This window comes from Lycium barbarum, chromosome 3 (assembly GCF_019175385.1).
Source record: "Lycium barbarum isolate Lr01 chromosome 3, ASM1917538v2, whole genome shotgun sequence".
NCBI classification, from domain to species: domain Eukaryota; kingdom Viridiplantae; phylum Streptophyta; class Magnoliopsida; order Solanales; family Solanaceae; genus Lycium; species Lycium barbarum.
The window spans coordinates 129,815,516-129,834,546 of NC_083339.1; the positions used below are offsets into that span (position 1 = coordinate 129,815,516).

The 19,031-nt window shown below is 35.6% G+C and overlaps 2 protein-coding genes and 1 pseudogene across 3 annotated transcripts; 2 read left to right on the forward strand and 1 right to left on the reverse strand.

Moving 5' to 3' along the window:
- Positions 1-145: 145 nt before the first annotated feature.
- On the reverse strand, positions 146-11,967 carry LOC132631344 (F-box/FBD/LRR-repeat protein At2g04230-like; annotated as a pseudogene).
- Positions 11,968-12,065: 98 nt separating this feature from the next.
- On the forward strand, positions 12,066-13,910 carry LOC132631346 (GRAS family protein RAD1-like). The gene has a single exon (XM_060346928.1). It carries the CDS (start codon positions 12,066-12,068, stop codon positions 13,647-13,649), a length of 1,584 nt encoding a protein of 527 aa, XP_060202911.1. The 3' UTR covers positions 13,650-13,910.
- An 848-nt stretch (positions 13,911-14,758) lies between these two features.
- LOC132632490 (nucleoside diphosphate kinase 2, chloroplastic-like) lies at positions 14,759-18,644 on the forward strand. Of its 2 annotated transcripts, XM_060348452.1 has the most exons (7): positions 14,762-15,043; positions 15,131-15,187; positions 15,322-15,408; positions 16,132-16,212; positions 16,356-16,468; positions 16,590-16,639; positions 18,375-18,644. In XM_060348452.1, exons 1-7 carry the CDS (start codon positions 14,801-14,803, stop codon positions 18,440-18,442), a joined length of 699 nt encoding a protein of 232 aa, XP_060204435.1. In that variant the 5' UTR covers positions 14,762-14,800; the 3' UTR covers positions 18,443-18,644. The 2 variants fall into 2 exon arrangements, with proteins under 2 accessions (XP_060204436.1, XP_060204435.1); XM_060348453.1 differs by lacking the exon at positions 15,322-15,408 and having other exon boundaries at positions 14,759-15,043.
- The last annotated feature ends 387 nt before the right edge of the window (positions 18,645-19,031 follow it).

The window sequence follows — 19,031 nt, forward strand, 5'->3', positions numbered from 1 at the left end:
GCTACTTATCATACAAAATGTGGCTTGCATATCTGTTCACCATAATAGTTTCCAGGAAACCAAGAGTTTCAAGAAAATCTTAATGCACATGCACAACATCTAAAATGCAAAAAAAAAAAAAAAAAAACTTCACAAGCAACCAAGCTAACATAACATTTGGTATGCAATATAAGTTCAAAAGAAAAGTAATTAGTCTCGTAGAGAGGTTAAAGATTGATTGCATGAACATCAAAAATGCAATATAAGGCGACATTTCTCATATCCTGAGACAAAACTACTTGCAGAGTTGCAGTCAAGTTACGGAAAGCTCACTCATGGAAGATGGTCACGAAATTGTTGGAAGATCTGGGGCAACCTAAGAATTTCTCAGCCAGTAGAGATGAATATCGGGATACACAGTTCGTTGAACATATCTTGCACGTCCTTCTCTTTGACATGATAACAAACTTCACCAAAACTGGTGCACTCTTTAACAGAAATTCTGAAAGTTTGAAAAGCTTTTCAAAGCCCCACTTGAAATGATTTTTCAAACACACCCCTGAGGAGATAACAATCTTAACTTTCTTGAGGTTGGGAAACACGAAGCTGGAAATCCAACTCTGCAAATCAATACTATCTCCTTTGGCCAAATATCTTAACTCGAACCGCCAAAGGGACGTACCTGATTGGAGACAGAAAATATAATCAGTACCAAATGCAGGCTGGCCTAATGAAATTGCATAAATGTGACAACAAATAATTTTACAGTAGAAGTGCCTAGTACGGAAAAATTTCACAACCGATGAACCTTAATGGTACCTGGAAACTGATTATGTCGGCTTTTCTATCATAAAGATTCATAGCGTATGTGCACCAAGTAAACAGTACCAACCATAATAACGTGAAGCTTTACAGTGACATAAGCAAGATTCTTAGTGATGTTTAAGGATATATTTGCATTTCCTTTAGCAACTTCCCCGGAGAAGAGGGGGGGGGGGGGGGGGGGGGGGTTAAAAATTCATAAAATGAATAGAAGTAAAAAGAGGAGAAAGAGTTCCAGAAAGATACAAGCGTAGATGTCATGTCTATGTTGAGTATCTCCACGTGAGGCGAGGCTCCATACTAAACTTGTTTAGATGCAACTCTAGTGTTAGATATTTGCATTTCAATTCTGAAATCGGCATCTCTTTGAACTGCAACATGCAGAGAACCTGGTGCAGTAATCCCAACCAAACTACTAAGAACGGAAAAAAACAATAAACAACAAAAAGAAAGTACTCCTCAGCATAGTGATAGTGCTCTGACAAATCAAACCATCTAAACACTCTAAGCAACATCAATGTACAAGATTCCTTGTTTCTAGATCTATCTTTTGCCAGTATGATAAAAGAGATACCCGACATTGAAAATTTGGCAGAAGATTGCATAAGCACACATATGTAAATCCAGTTGCCTTTGTGAAATTTGTGCAGAGTTACTCAATTTATAATCTTTACATTCTGCAACTGTGTGCTAAAGATATAATCACTTTAAGTAAGGACATCTGAGTTAAAAAAACAAATCTCTGTGAACCAAGTTCCGATTGTTAGCTTGGTTGCACAACTCAACTTTTGAAGATAATCCTGGACGAGGGTCCTAAAAACGTGATGATAGTCACGACAGTTGTCTTGCTCATCATCAATTTCTTCACCCGTGAGGTCTTTGATACAAGCATTGTTGAAAGTAAGCCTAGCATTAAACACAGAGGACCCTCTACAAGCTTACACTTGAGATCATGAAAATCTCCTGAAATCTCCAAATGCTGAAGATATGGGGCAATAATTTCCAACGAATGATTTCCAACACCAAACAGATAATAACTTTTCAACATGAGTCTTTTCAAAATTTAAAGAATTAATTTCCAGGCGACCAAAACCAAGAAAGAAAGATAATTCCATAGTTTCCAAAGCAGGACAGCCCGATAGTAATTTCACAATATCGTCATCCCATAACATTATAGAATCTACCTTTATGCTCTTTAGAAACTTCCACTCTATGATCTCATCATGATCAAAGTTGTTGGAGAATGAAAAAAGTCGGTCATCGGTGGTTAATGAGATGGATGGTCTCCTTATATAGACCTGGGCAATCCTCCCCTCATGAGTTAGCTTTTGGGGTGTGAGTTAGGCCCAATGCCCAATTTTACATGGTATCAGAGCAGGACACAGATGTCCAGTCCTGAGCGTGAAGTGGGGTGTTGGAGAATGAAAAAAGTCCCTCATCGGTGGTTAATGAGATGAATGGTCTCCTTATATGGACTTGGAGGCCCATGATCCATGCAATGTGTAATCCGAGAAATCATTTGACGAGAACACCACATTTTCCACTTTTTTTGTCAACAGCAATATTAAGCCATCGCCTGGTTTGCCACTTATATTCGTTCAGGCGATCGCAGTTGAGCTCCAATATTTTTATGTTGGGAGAAATGGAATGAGCAAGTACATAGTCAACAAAGGATATGAAGTGTTTTGCATTACGGAAACTTGTATATATGAAATTAAAGTTATATACTGAAATACAGAGATGGTGCCACCTTTTAGAGAGAATGCATGTTGTGAATGCATCCTTCGTTGGCAGAAGAGATAGAATTTGAACAATGAGCGAGTCTGGCAACTCACTGATACGGTCCTCTAGGGTTAATTTTTGTTTCTTCGACAAATTACTAGAGGGAAGCCATCATTTTGGGAGACAAAAAGGATTTGGAAATTGGAATCCTCTCTTCAACCAACAATTTGTTTTTTTTTTTTTTTTTTTTGTGTGTGTATTAGTAACACTTTTAGTCCCGTTATAAATTTTAATTTTATTTTGAACATTCACAAATTTATACTCATAATTATTTCACCTCTTAATTACTCATATGTTATGTTAAATTTATATTGTCACTTTGTATTTAAAAGGTAATATAATTCTATCAATGGTTAAATTTAGCATATTTTGTATGTGAAGGGGCTAAAAATACACATTGCAATCAAAAGTTCCGTCTAAGGCTAAATATGAACTACATTAGACTTAGTTTCACGTTGGACTAATGATAATGAATGAAAGTCAGTCTTTTAGTAAACATATATAAGCAACTCTTTAGTGTATAAGCAATTCTTTAGTTGTCACACCAAAAGTACGGAGGAAGATGGTTGAAGATGATGTTACGCGACGTTCAAAACTTCTGAGGCGAAATTCACTTTTTTATCCGATGACAAGGCATGAAATTGATGGCAACTCTCACTTTCAGAGCCAAAGCTTTGGTTGGCACAATCCTCTATGGAACCCACCCTTCTTCGTACTGAGGAGGGGCCAGTCTTAGAAAAACTTTTTCGAGCAAGAGATTTAAATCGATCTTAGACCAGATCACAAAGACGATATAAAACTAGTCCGGTAGATGGAATCTTGATTTCAAAGTTCTCTCACAGAACCAATTGAGTAGTACTCGTGATGGAGAATCCCATTAATTTGAAAATATTGGGAAAAATTATTGCTCCCTCTGTCCCAAATTATGTGGCACTTTTTGCTTCTCGAGATTCAAACTGTATGAACATTGACCAATATTTTAAGATGTATTTTTTCACCAAATTGATATGAGAAAGTTGCACTTTATAGTACTTTTCATGAAGTTTTCAAATATATAAATTTTAATATTAAAATATTGAGTTAATCTAATCAAATTTAGCTTTTAAAGTTTAGTTAAATTGACTCTCGAAAAGCGAAAAGTATCACATAAATTGGGACGGAGGGAGTCTTGTTTTTCATCATTTTAAGCTTGTAAGTTGTAACTCCATTATCCTACTCTTAATCTGGGAGTAGGAACTAGTAATTGGGCTGAGGCCGCTTCAATTTTGCATGGTATCAAATGGTGCTTAGAGAATGAATTTCATTACATAGGAGCTGAGAATGATTCTAAGCTCTTGGTAGACTGTGTTAATGGTTTTAATAACACCCCATGGAACATTTATGATGAAATTACTGAGCTAAGGAAAGGAATGGAGGAAAATGGTTTTGTCCTCAAACAAGTGTTTAGGGAAGGTAATCAAGTTGCTGACAAATTGGTCAATTTTGGACATGAATGCTCTCACGCTCAAATATTTCATAATTTCAATGACCTGCCAAAAGAAGTTAAAGGACTGATGAACAGTGGCGGAGCCAGGATTTTCATCTAGGGGTTCAAAAATTCTAAAAGGTAAATACACGAAGAAGTCAGGGGTTCAACATCTATTATATATACATAATAAAATAATTTTAACTTTGAAAATACACTGTAATTTTTCGCCGACGTGGTTTGGATCTAACGTGGCTCCGCCCCTGCTGATGAACACTGATAAGTGGGGTATGCCATCAACAAGAGTCTAGTCTACAAACTGAAGAAGTCTTTAATTCATTTTGATCCTCCACGAGTGAGATACTGTCTAACATAGAAGTTCCTTCTGCCTCAAATGCTAGGAGCTTTGGTATTTTGAAGTGTACCAATAGCACTCTATTTATCTTACTAGTTTAGAACTAGTCAAATCTTCTGTGACTAGGGAGCTTTGTAAAGTGTACAACTCTCCCTCAAATCATCGTGTAACATTTTGCTGAAAGATGAATAAAATGCTCAGTTGGTTTTTATTTTTAATTTAAAAAAAAAAAAAAAAAAACTCAATTATCCAGCCTTCAAAGTCCCATACCAAATTTGGGAAGTACTTCAATACATTTCGATATGCAATGACTCTACATATATTGGTATATACATCAACCAACAAAACAATTAATTGGCAACAAGATTATGGGTTTAATAATCTAAGAATCGTAGAAACTGGAAAGCAAAAGGGTTTGAAAATTTTGAAAGAGAACAGAAAAATATAACTATAGCTTTGCATGTTCGATTCGCAGTACACCCTCTTCTTCTTTTAACCGTATCTCTTTCACGTGCCTCTGTTCTGCAACGATGTATACTTGTTGCATCTAATCATATTAATCGTAAGGAAATAACTCAATAAGTAAGAAAATGTTTTCTTTCATACCAAACATACCCCTTTAAAAGCAGCCTCTTATTCCTTGCAGGCCACCCTTAGTTAAAAAAAAATGTTGCAATAAAGCAACCATTGACTTAACAATTTAAAAGAATATCAGTTCCCATCAATTGATACGGGTTAAGTTTCACCTCTTCCTAAGCATGACGTGAACTCATATTAATAATGATTAAGTCAAAATCAATTACCTTACTTTGGCAGCAAAAAGTTCCCCAAAAATAGAGACATAATAGTAAACTAATTCAAGCTTGCGTGGGCTACTGATAGTGCCAATTAATAGTAAATTAATCCGAGCTTTGTAAGCAAAAAAAAATGCAAGTTTTTCTAGATTGGCCAATGTTGTGCACTGCTTAATTTAGTGAGTTCAAGGAAATCACATAGAGATATCTATATACGGTGAGATAAATGAGATTCCTTCACCCTTAATCAGAGATCTTACATTTGAGTTCTAAAATGAAAAAAGTCCTAGTAAGAAGGTTTCTTCCTTAATGAGTTTTACGCGATGTGATCAGGCGAACTTGGATTAATCGGGCCAGTAAATTTCAAATACGAGATGATTTAGAAAAAAGTACCAGGAAGCTTCTATTACCCCTAATTATAATTTTAAAATAGAATTTATACGTGCAAGCATATTTCTTGTTGGCGTTAAGCACAGGCTTAGATATGCCCGCCTATGAATCTAGAATAATCCACTCATGAAAGTAAAAAAATTGCTAAAAATGTGTTTTTTTTTTCTTATGACGTCCACATAGTAATAAGGAATATTATAAACTGCACCTCTGCGCCGTTTCATTTTTTTTTAATGTGCTTTTGACAAATCAAATCAATTGCGTACTTAATTTTTCCATGTTAGCCGGCTGATGTTACCCTAATAGAAGTAAATTCCTAATTAATTGTCAACGGTAGTATTTGATTCCACTGACCTTGGGATTCACTCTTCAACGATAACGGTGGATTGACGTTAGCTATATCACTGAGGGAAGTAGTTGAAATACCACATAAGTTGGGAGGAAAATATGGTCTTGATTAATTTTTACCTTTTGAAGTTGAATTATCTGAGTCATGCTTATCACGATTCTTGATTTACTCATATTGGACTCCATGTTATATTGTTCACGCTCCAGATGTTCAGTTCTAAGCGTGTGAGGGTGTTGAAGTCTCATATTGGTTGTGGGAGCGAGAATTGAGTTTTTATATGATCTTTGTCAGTCCTCACCTCTTGAGCTTTTGGATTTGAGTTAAATCCGATGTCCATTCTCTTGTCACAATATCAAAGTTAGGCCCTTCCTAATTCTGTTCAATAGTAAGTATGCGACCACGATGGTTATTGGAAGAAAAATTGATCTCTTTATATAGTTTTGGTCAATCCTTACCTCATGAACCTTTAAAGTTGAGTTAGGTCTATGTAATATCTATTTTCCTATCAGAAAGAGATAAGAATATTCCTAATTTTCTCAAATTTACTTCTAAACATTGACAATTTAAAAGATATATCTTTTACACTATTAACTTAATTAAAAGATAACTACATACTACTATAAAAAGTGAAATTAGTAGCATGCAAAGTAGGGCATGTCATACATCATGTTTGTTCTTTGCAATACATATATACTAGCATTTAAATTCTAATTTTTAACCTAGTTCCTCGGCTTCGGTTATGTTTGCGGCCAATAGAAAAGGTTTGACATTGTTTTCTTGTTTGAATAAAAATATATAGGAGTAATTATCATGACATAGTTAGCTAAAAAGTAAAACAAGATTCGTAAACGGACTACACATGTTGCACTTCTCAATGATATATCTTGGCTATTGACCTTGTATTTGCTAATATTATATATTGACGATTTGGAAGCTTTTAATGAGAGGACTGAGGAGGAACGATCTTATGTCGTTGTAAAATAAAGTGTATAATCACTACAAAAAAACTGCCAAAAATCGACGGACAAAAAACCGACGCACTGCGACGGTTTAAAAAACCGACGGAAAATCGACTCCCTGCGTCGGTTTTTTTTACATTTCTAATTATTTTAATTAGAAAACCGACGAACGACGTCGGTTTTTTTGGCAGAATTTTGAAAATATATATCCGCCAAAAAAAAAATATATATATAAAACCGACGGACGACGTCGGTTTTATTTTTAAAAATATTTTAAATAATATGCAATTCAATTTGTTTTTTTTTAAATAATAAACAATTTTTTTTAGGAAACCGACGGATAGGGTCGGTTTTTTTTTTTTTTTAATTTTTGGGTCAAATATGGTCAAACGTGCGGGAAAAACCGACGGACAGGGTCGGTTTTGTCCGTCGGTTTTCTTTAAAAACATTCCAGACAGGTTTTCATACCCATTTCTTCTCCTCTTCCCAATTAAACTCCCATTCCCCTCAAACCCTAGCTACCCGCCGCCCAGCGCCGCCGCCTGCGCAGCCCGTCCCCACCAACCCCAGACCCGTTTTGAAGTTAATTAATTGAGGTTAGTTTCTCTTAAATTAGGGCTTTTAAAATTCTTTCAATTTTAGTTTTATTTGTAGATTTTAGGCCTAATGCTAATCTATTTAGCTTTGTTAAACATCATTTGCAATGTTATTAATGTTGAATTTGTGAAAAAAAAAGTAAATTTTATTTGACTAGTTTAGTTGTCATTTTTTTTTTTGGCTTGAGATTGTGCTATATTTCATGTTCTTTGTCAATGTATTTGTGTTAGCTTAGTTATCATTCTTTGTGATATTATTGATGTTGAATATGTGCAAAAATGTATACTTTAATTATTTGACTAGTTTTTTTTTTTTTTGTTGGAGTGTGCTTTTTGTTAGAATTCCATAAGTTATTAGAATTGTTATTGATCATTCCAAATTAGAATTGGTTAAGATTGTGCTTTTCAAAGTTAGAATTGTTACGTTATAGTATTTCTATAACCTCAATACTAAAATGTAGATTTTATTTCTCTAGATTTACTTTTCAATTTTTAGAATTGGTTGGAATTATGCTTTTACAAGTTAGAATTATTAAGTTATGTTAGAATTATTAAGTTATAATATTTCTATAACCTCAAAACTAAAATGTAGACTTTATTTGACTAGATTTACTTTTCAATTTTTAGAATTAAAGTTAGAATCCATAAGTTATTAAAGTTAGAATTGTTATTGAGAATTCAAAGTTAGAATTGGTTGGGATTGTGCTTTTCAAAGTTAGAATTGTTAAGTTATAGTATTTTTATAACCTCAATACTAAAATGTAGATTTTATTTCTCTAGATTTACTTTTCAATTTTTAGAATTGGTTGGAATATTGTGCTTTTCAAAGTTAGAATTATTAAGTTATGTTAGAATTATTAAGTTATAATATTTCTATAACCTCAAAACTAAAATGTAGACTTTATTTGACTAGATTTACTTTTCAATTTTTAAAATTAAAGTTAGAATCCATAAGTTATTAAAGTTAGAATTGTTATTGAGAATTCAAAGTTAGAATTGGTTGGGATTGTGCTTTTCAAAGTTAGAATTGTTAAGTTATAGTATTTCTATAACCTCAATACTAAAATGTAGATTTTATTTCTCTAGATTTACTTTTCAATTTTTAGAATTGGTTGGAAGATTGTGCTTTTCAAAGTTAGAATTATTAAGTTATGTTAGAATTATTAAGTTATAATATTTCTATAACCTCAAAACTAAAATGTAGACTTTATTTGACTAGATTTACTTTTCAATTTTTAGAATTAAAGTTAGAATCCATAAGTTATTAAAGTTAGAATTGTTATTGAGAATTCAAAGTTAGAATTGGTTGTCGGTGAAAGTAGTGTGTCGCAGGAATATAGTCATGTCCAATATGATAGAGTTAATGATATGGTTAATGATGCTTTTGGCGTACAGTCTGGGTTTGAACCTGGGCAAAATTTTGAAGAACCTCCTAATGAAGAAGCAATGCGTTTCTATCAAGAATTAGAAGAGGCTAGTCGTCCACTTTAGGTAGGGAGTCAGCATTCTAAGTTGTCTGTTGCAGTTAGAATGATTAACATCAAATCAGATTGGACTGTTGCTGAAGCTGCTATGGACTCAATGATTAAGCTTGTGGGGGAACTAGTTAGTCCAAAATTCGACATACCTAAGAGTTACTATGAAGCAAAGAGATTGTGTTAAAACTAGTTAATGGTACTTTTGGTTGGACATTTAAATATTTCTGAACTTTGAAGGTCTATTTAGATCGTATTTGATGTGTTTAGATAGTGTTTGATGTGTTTTATTATTACTTAGGGTGATTTTATGTGTTGTAGCTCTTTTAGAATTGATTTGGAGCATTTTAATGTTAGTTTTGAGCTGCTTTTGGTATTGGTTTCTGTGCAGGTGTGGCTGCAGAAAATGCAGGAATTGAATGCAGGAAATTTTCCAGAAAATCGACGCAGTCCGTCGGTTTTCTGGAAATTAATTTTGGAAATTTTCCAGAAAATCAACGGAAAACCGACTCAGTCCGTCGGTTTTCTGGAAAATAATTCTGAAATTTTATGAAAAACCGACGCACTGTGTCGGTTTTGTATTTAAAATAAAAAATTTTAAATAAAAAACCGACGCACTGCGTCGGTTTTTCCATAAAAGATATATTGTTTTTATATAACATAATAAATCAGAAATTAAAAGAACCGACTCTGTCCATCGGTTTTTTTTTTTTTTAAATTATTGTATAAAACCCGACGGACCACGTAACCGACGCAGTCCGTCGGAAAAAACCGACGTGGTCCGTCGGTTTTCAAAAAGCGAGGCTATGTAAACCGACGGACCGTAAAGGGTCGGTTTCCCGTCGGTTTCATTGAAAAAACCAACGCAGTCCGTCGGTTTTTCCCATTTTTTTAGTAGTGAATTCTCCAATAAAATTACTAAAGACATTTAAGTTATAGTTTTGCTAAAGGAAACATAGTTACTATTAGAATAGTTCATGTTTAACCCTGTTTAACCTTAAAATGGAGAACAATTAAATTTATGTGTGATGCCAAAGATATGTGGTCTAATTCAATTCGAGATGAGATTACAAAATAAATGAATAACTAAATAAAAGATGCAGATCTGACCAAATATCAATGATGACTGGCCTCGGGTATCAGAACCGAGGTCGAACCCTTTTACCAGGTATTTACACAATGAATAATGAAGACAACCTTAGAAAATATGAATGAACTCAGATGATTCTATTGCTTTAGTACATGAATTCTCTCTTTTTCTCCGTCGCAAAACCCCCTACAATGAATGGGGTCCTCCTCTTTATATAATAGAGGAGTCCTAACCCTAGTACAATTCTAAGTAAGGAAAAGAAATCTGGTGACAGCTGTTGCTGAGATTGATGCCGAAATATCCGTTTGAGGACGGATATTCCGGTCTTCTCCTCATGGTGGTTAACCGCCTCTGCTTTAGCGCCTCGTTCCAAATCGAGCTTAGACCCTTATCCTCGATAAGCCGGTCGTATTCTGCCCGAACATAACCATGACAACGGGAAACTGAGCATGTCCATATCCTCGGTTTTACCCGTATACAAACCCAAAAATAAACCAACCAGATAGAGTAGTTTGAAATGCTATTACTTAACTTACTCCTAGTAGCTTTGGTTGTTTGGAAACCAGTTTTCTTCTCATCTCGGTAAACTTCAAGTGGCCCACAAAGTTAGCATAGCTTTCATGGAATACTCTAGCCGAATTGAGGTAGACCACCGAAATTCTGGTTTTTGTTTGGTATCATTGTTAATCTAGGGTGTGTCTGGTGTGACGGAAAATGTTTTCCTCTTTTTCCTTATTTGGTTGCACTAAGTATTTTGAAAAATGTTTTCCTCAAACTATGATACTTAAAATATTTTTCTTAAATATTTGACGGAAAACATTTTCCGGATCAATAAAAACACTCAAGGCATCTTCAAGACATTTTCCAACTTGTGTACCAAACACAGGAAAATAAGTAGAAAAATCACTTATTTTTTGAGAAAATATTTTCTTAGAAAGAATTTTCCGTCATACCAAACACATCCCTAAAATAACGTCATGAACCCAAAAGATCATAGACTAAGAATGATTTTTAAAAAGTTGGATTAATTTATATACACTGATAGTGCAAGAAATGTTAACACTATCAATGGATTTTCACTTATAATTGTAGCAGATAACATATTTTATTTTTTAAGATTACTAATCTCACTCTTTTCGGACGGCTACTTATAATTGTCATTTATGTGATCGGGTGATCGGGTAACAGAAAAATTCTTTTACATTCTTCATGTATTGAAGTTAAACTATTAAAAATTGAAAAGAGTGATATTTGCCTCATGAGGCCTCTGATCCAGTAATAAGGTTGTAACATGAGATATGTGAATCAGGAGCACGTTACGTGTTTGAAACTTACCACTGACACGAAGTAAAGTAGGAGTAGGATAGAGAGGCAGACCAAAGGGTTGAGCTGGGGGTGGGAGCAAGAAGTTTATCCGAACTCCTTCGCCAGAAAATTATGCTATATATACGAGGTCAAAATAATTTTTTTTGTACATGTTGAATCTTTTTGGCTTCTTCATATTTTTACTTGTGTATGTTTCAAATCCCATTTTGAAAATCCTACTCTCTTGAATTTTGAATCTATGGGTCAGCTGGAGTTGAGTTAGTTAACTCACAGGGAATTTCTGGTTATTATAAAAAATGATGGTTAAGGTTAGTTTGCGTCATGATATTTTGAATGAGAACATATACTCACCAACCAGGCTGGAAAATGGCTAAGAACCAGATATAAAAGTCCTAGTCCACAGGAACCAATATAGCCCTTAGATTTCACATTGATTGCTCTATGTTTTATTTAATGTTTATTTCACAGACCAACTCTCGCTGTCAAGTCCTTTTGTTAGTTAAATTAGTTACTCTTGTCACTAAAATCAATAGCATTCTGACAAAATTTATCGAAAATATCAATCCGCACAAGAAACAACGCCATGCATGTATATATAAACCCCTCTTCACCTGTTCATTGGTTCTTTCAAGCAGCTTTCAAAATAAATCTCTTCATATTACTACTGTAATTAAGAGATAATAATGACTGATGATATGGCCAATGTTTTCCTATCCCTTGAGCCTTGCAATGTTGATCAAATTGTGTATGACCCTTTGGAAAATGGCCTTTATCTGACTCACAAACAACTGTCTTATTCTCTTAATCCTTACACATCTGTTTTGAAGAGAAATGCTGCTAACGTGATGATTTCAACTTTGTCCAATCAAAGTGGTGATTTTAAAAGGCTGAGGAGAACCCCAAGTCTTGGTGAATCTCTTGGAAGCAATAGCAGCTTTTATAGTACTGATAACAGTAGCAGCAATTGCAGTATTCCAAGAAATGATAGCACTAATAGTGTTAATACCTTGTCATTGCCATCGAAGCTTCATTTTCGCGATCATGTTTGGGCGTTAAACCAAAGGTACCTTGCTGCTGAGGCTATTGAAGAGGCAGCAGCTGATATACTTAATCAAGAGGAGGAAAATGGGGAAGGCATGAAATTAGTCCAGCTTTTAATTACCTGTGCTGAAGCTGTGGCTTGTAGGGACAAATCCCGTGCCTCGGTGTTATTATCGGAGCTACGTGCCAGTTCCTTAGTATTTGGTACGTCTTTCCAGCGTGTAGCGTCCTGTTTCATGCAGGGGCTAGCTGACCGGCTGGCTCTCGTACAGCCACGTGGCACAGTCGGTTATGTTGCTACCCCTGCTATGAATAAAACAGACATTGCCTTGGAGAAAAAAGAAGAAGCTTTGAGGCTGTTATATGAGATATGTCCGCATATTCAATTTGGTCATTTTGTGGCCAATTGCTCAATATTGGAAGCCTTTGAGGGAGAGAGTTTCATTCATGTGGTTGATTTAGGTATGAGTCTTGGTTTGCCTCATGGTCAACAATGGCGTCGTCTTATTCAGAATCTTGCTAATCGCCCCGGCCCACCCCCACATCGCCTTAGGATCACTGCTGTTGGACAAAATATCGAGAAATTTGAAATAATTGGAGATGAGCTTGAGGCGTATGCTAGAACTTTTAGTATCAATTTGGAGTTCTCAGCTGTGGAAAGCAATTTGGAAAACCTTAAGCCAAAGGACATTAAAGTATATGATGGCGAGGTCCTCGTGGTTAACAGCATTCTTCAGCTCCATTGCGTGGTGAAGGAAAGCCGCGGGGCCCTCAACTCCGTTCTGCAGGTTGTTCATGAACTTTCTCCCAAGATTCTAGTACTCGTGGAGCAAGACTCGAGCCACAACGGACCCTTTTTTCTTGGGAGGTTCATGGAAGCGCTGCATTATTATTCTGCTATTTTCGACTCCCTTGATGCCATGCTGCCTAAGTATGACACAAGGCGAGCGAAGATAGAGCAATTTTACTTTGCAGAGGAGATTAAGAATATTGTGAGTTGTGAAGGACCAGCAAGGGTGGAAAGGCACGAGAGAGTGGACCAATGGCGTAGGAGGATGAGCCGAGCAGGTTTTCAGGCAGCGCCTATTAAGATGGTGTCGCAAGCCAAGCAATGGTTAGCTAAAGTGAATGCATATGAAGGATTCACCATCACAGAAGAGAAGGGTTGTTTGGTTCTTGGATGGAAATCAAAGCCTATTGTGGCTGCCTCTTGCTGGAAATGCTGATCAATCATAGCCTTGCCACTGTTTCCATGCATGGTGTCATGGGAATTACTTTAGTGTGCCTATTTTCAGCTTTTGAGGACTCTTGAGTATGGAGTTCAAAAAATAAGAACATCTGATAATTTGAGTGTCATCTTCTCAGATGGAGAGTCGTTATGAAATAAAGTTCGGTAGTCGTTTTATTTTGCATATTAAAATAGTTGTCGATGTATAGCTTGACATTCCTTTCATTTTCTGAATTCCTTGACACTAAATTAGTTTCCAATTTTTCCTTCCCCACAATCCCAAGAAAAAAGACAATTGCTAGTTGTCTGTCAAAGATGTACATGTAATGAACACTTTCCTGCATAGATATTTTTAGCGACTATACATAAAGAAAAGACATCAGCGAGTTCCGCTGCATATATAGCATATGAAGTTTGATGAAGGTGCAACTGATTTTTGCAGGTCTCGAAGTAAAATAAACTATGGTTAATAAAATTATTTTGGTATATGGCTTGTATGTGGGGTTTTCCCCAATTGATAATAAAATTATTTACCTTATCAAAAAAAAAAAAAGGTTACTAAGCTCGGGCTCAGTCCAACCGATCCTACTACATTAATTACGAGTCTACCGAGTTTTTTATATTACTGAGTCGATTCGAGACTAGGGCCTAGCCAAGCCCGAGTCAGCTCTTCTCTATTTGTTTTCACATATGAGACAACATTTTTAGGTTGTTTTCGTTTATTCACATACTAGAGTTGCAATTAAATTAGGAAAGATTTGAATTTGAATTGGCTCTATGCTAGTGATTAGAAAAAATATTGTAGAAAGGAGTTATATTTGCTACTCGATATTCACCGGCCCGACTAATTCAAATTCGCGTTGCATATGACATCAAAAGAAAAGGCGCTCCCGACCAAAGGTTTTTCTATTCCTAAGGCTCAAAACTAAGACATCTTATTAAGTTTAAGGGGTCTCATCCATACCACAAACCATGAGTAACTATTGTAAAAAGGGAGTTAAACTCACAACACCATAAATTTTGGAAACTAGACGAACCAAATAAATAAATAATTAAAGGCACGGAGGGTAATTCAGGTAATTCAGTTGCCGGAGTGGCACAATTTAAGTGCCAAACAAGAACCTAAGGCGAAAGTGAGGAGAGAAAGAGATGGAGGGTCTTAGCGTTGTAAGAGCAAGTCCTTGTGTTTCTTCTTCTGCAATTTCTTCCAAAACCAGCAGCTTATCCTGCGCACCTTCTTGCAGGCTTATCCTTAACCCCATCAAGAATCACCACACTTTAGCTGCATTTCAACCATCATTTCATCTTTTTGCAAGTACCATATCTCTTCACCGTGCCTCCAAAAAGAACCATACAGCTCGTATATTCCTTCCCCACTTGGTTGCTTCCATGGTATGCATTTAGTTGAACTTTTGCATGCGGTATTGTATTGATTAATTTTTAAAAAATTTAATTGTTGGGGTGAATTTCTTGTTTCAGGAAGAAGTTGAGGAGACATACATTATGATTAAGCCTGATGGTGTTCAAAGAGGACTGGTATATTCTTCAGCATGTTCTTCCTTGTTTTGACTTTGGATTGTTAGAATAAAAAACAATTCTTTTTTTATAAAGAAAAAATGAACATTATTTTAGCTTTTGTTTAAGTTTTTGTTTAATGTTCTTGTTTATAGGCTGGGGAGATTATTTCAAGATTTGAGAAAAAGGGATTTAAGCTAACTGGATTAAAGCTTTTTCAATGCCCCAAAGAATTGGCAGAGGTTCGTCTTCTCTGGAACTGAGCTTGGATGTGAATTACCCAAAATTTTCAATAGTTTTGACATTTCTACATATGCCCTAATACCCCCACCCCCACCCCCACCCCAAAACCCCCCAACCCCACCTCTTTTACTTGGTTCCCCACCATTTTCAATACCTGATATTCTAAGGGCTTTGTAGGCCACTTCGCCCCAATGTTTTCTAGTACAAATTCACTTATTCATAGAATTGCACTTCTGAAATTGTAACGGGAGGTAGTAGGAACCAATAGCATTTGACTGAATTACAGAAACCAGCATAAGATAAAATTTGATAATGTAGGATAAGTTTAAATGTAATAACATTCATGTCACATTTTCATATAGGTTGGACTAATGAGAAATAAGTGGAAGCATGAATCTAATGGGAAGTAGAGAAGGATAGTCCTCTACAAAGTGAGAAATACAAACTTCACATATCAATCAAATGAATCATTTTAGAGCGGTGGCGAATGGTCTGACAATTAATTCCATATACACTATTAAAATTTTATTGAGTTCTCTATTTTTTTTAATCTTTATTACTTTGAAACTAGAGAATTGTATTGTTATGTTTATTTTGTCGATCAAAAAAAGGGAATCCTATCACCATGTGATGTTATGAATCATTTCTCAAGTTTATTTGTGGCATTTCTTCCCTGTTAATTATGTTTGTTATAGTTGATCAGGAAGTCTTAATTGTAACAGGAGCATTACAAGGACCTACAGTCGAAATCATTCTTCCCCAAGCTGATTGACTACATTACTTCTGGTCCTGTTGTCTGTATGGTAGACTTCTTGCCTTTATCCCATTTCAATCATTCTCGAAACCAATGAGTTATATGAAAGTCTAATAAGTTTCACATTATGTATTATCTTTGGCAATCTGCTGAGCTTCCTAATATCTTGGATTTTATTCTATCTCTGGCAAGGCCTGGGAGGGTATTGGTGTTGTAGCATCTGCACGTAAGCTAATAGGAGCAACTAATCCTCTTAATGCCGAGCCTGGAACAATCAGAGGAGACCTCGCTGTTCAAACTGGAAGGTTGGGACAACAGATATAGTGTTTTCATTTGATTGTTATATTCAATAAGTACGCAGTCATTGTACTTGAAATTTCAACATTGCCAAGTACTTACTAGATCTCCGTAACAATCTGTTCGCAGAAATGTGGTGCATGGAAGTGACAGCCCTGACAATGGCAAGCGTGAAATAGGTAAATTTTTTGCTAAATCAACTTCAGAAATTGAGTGGCTAAGAGAATCGCTTAGTCTGGTTTCTGCGCTATGTTTGTTTACTGGGTAGAGTCATTCATGTCTAAAAGTAAAGATTTCAGTTTCTACGTCTTTGAGAAGAAGTAAAATATGGAATCTTATGTGGATTGTTAGATGCTGACCTCCTAATTAGCACCATTTTGCCAGCATATTTTCTTTTGATAACCCTGGTGTCCGGGCCAACTTGCCCGCACCTCGGCTAATTCCATGGGGTACCTGCTATCTCTCACGAGCAACAGGTAACTCTGTGCCAAGGCTTAGACAAATGGAAAGAAATCACCTAGTGTTTTTGTCTCTGCTGTGATTTGAACCTGAGACCGCATGGTTCTCCTCCCACTTCATTGATCACTAGACCACACCCTTGGGTGCTTGCCTGCATATTTATTTAATAAGAACCCAAACTCACAACAATGTTAAAAGATGATAACTCCATAGTCCACCTTCACTTTGGGGTAATCACACCCAGTGTTGAGATCACCACTGGGTGCTTTTACCAGATGCTTTTTCTATTCAGGAATGACACTATTCTTAATTTTGTACTTAAAATGTACTATTAGGTGTTACAATGGCCGCCCATGCATATTTAACTCGTCATGTGAATAAATGTAGGAAAAGAACATTGTTTTGCTGATATATGATTCTCCAGTTCACTGCCTAAATCTCTCTCTGTCTCATCTCTGTTCTACTAATGTGCTTCTGTCTTCCCTCTTCTCTTATAACTTTATCTATGGTGACAATGAAATTATTAGGGTGAAAATCAAGAAGAAAGCCCGGAAATGAAGTTATGTTGAGGATGTCTATACCGTCACTCTTTTTATGAAAAATATTCCCATTTTCTTTAAGTTATTTATCTTATTGCTTGAAACATAATCAGAATGGTATACCTAAAGAGAAGTCACCTTGCACCTTGAGGCCTGCACCTTTTCCTCCCTATTATCCACTTTTGAGACAGTAAAGCTTAAACAGACTGCAAAATGTGTGCTTGCCTGTTCATTCCTGACATAGATGTTTTTTTGACTCTGCTTGTTCATCCACCACCAACCTACATAAGTTGTTCAAATTCTTAAAAGGGACCCCATTCACAACCGTGATTTGTTGTTGAAGAAAACTGACTGAGCAGTTGATTTGTGTTGAGAAGAAATTTAGACCATCTGTAACTAATGATCGAGTAGTTGTGCTCTCTAATTTTAGATTTTTATGCTGATTGAACTGAAAAAAAGGAGGTAATTCCTTAGAAATAATTCCATCTCTGCCAGCAGAATGCCTTGTTCGTAATGTGAATATTGCATAATACACAAACCCTTGTTCTAGATTTTGTCTTTAAAGAAAGTGCGCCATGATCATCTTCTGATTAAGAGCCTGTTTGGATGGGCTTATGACTAAGCTGTTTGCAGCTTATAAGCTAAAAAAAAATAAGTTGGGGTAGTCTAACTTATTTTTTTTGGCTTATAAGCTGTTTTCAGCTTATAAGCTGTTTTCAGCTTATAAACTGCTTTAGATAAGCTAAGTCAAATGGGCCCAATTATTTTTTTGAGCTTATTTTAAGCACAAAATGACTTTAAGCTGGCCAGCCAAACACTCAAAAAAGCTGAAAACAGCTTATAAGCAACTTATAAGCCAATCCAAACAGGCTCTAAATGATGTAATCTCTATATTCATTTCATTTCCTTTCTGCAGCTCTTTGGTTTAAAGAAGGTGAACTCTGCTCATGGACACCAGCTCAAGAACCTTGGTTGACGGAATAATGTTTCAAGGAGATATGACTCATCACTAGGATTTGGAGGTTTCACGTTTCAGTTTCACTAATCTGCAGGAGATGAATGAATTCAATTTTGTAATACTATCATTCTGCCATTGCAATAAACTTTTCTTTAAAGAGAAATTTGTGTTCATACTGCTTGAACACAAGCAATTTGACGGTTCATTGGAAGAGTTTTCTTGGTTTCTTATTCAGCGTCAAACTGCTTGAGTTTAGAAGAGCTTGAAATTTTTTGTATGAAATTGCATGCATTACATGTTTTGAATAGTAGAATACGAAAACGATTGAATCTGTGGAGAATAAGATTCGCTTTGGACAACGCAATTTTGAAACAATTCAAAAAGACAATAGAACAACTAATTTTCGAAGAGGGTGTTCTATTTTTCAAAAGATGTGGGTGGTTTAGTATTAGCACAGGCCTCTATGAAAAGTGAATGCGTCATTATACTAGGATAAATTGTCTTTCCTCTACACATGAATAACAAGCTAGTACATCTTTTTATACAGAAGATGTCTGCACTACAACTACTTACATACAAATTCCCAATTGAGAGGACTTCTTTCATGCACAAAAC

Bases quoted from the DNA above. Each gene is read 5' to 3' on its own strand.
- LOC132631346 (XM_060346928.1), top strand. From the start codon at position 12,066: ATGACTGATGATATGGCCAATGTTTTCCTATCCCTTGAGCCTTGCAAT.
- LOC132632490 (XM_060348452.1), top strand. From the start codon at position 14,801: ATGGAGGGTCTTAGCGTTGTAAGAGCAAGTCCTTGTGTTTCTTCTTCT. The intron at 15,044-15,130 runs GTATGCATTTAG...TTCTTGTTTCAG, and splicing joins CCCACTTGGTTGCTTCCATG to GAAGAAGTTGAGGAGACATA. The intron at 16,213-16,355 runs GTAGACTTCTTG...ATCTCTGGCAAG, and splicing joins CTGGTCCTGTTGTCTGTATG to GCCTGGGAGGGTATTGGTGT.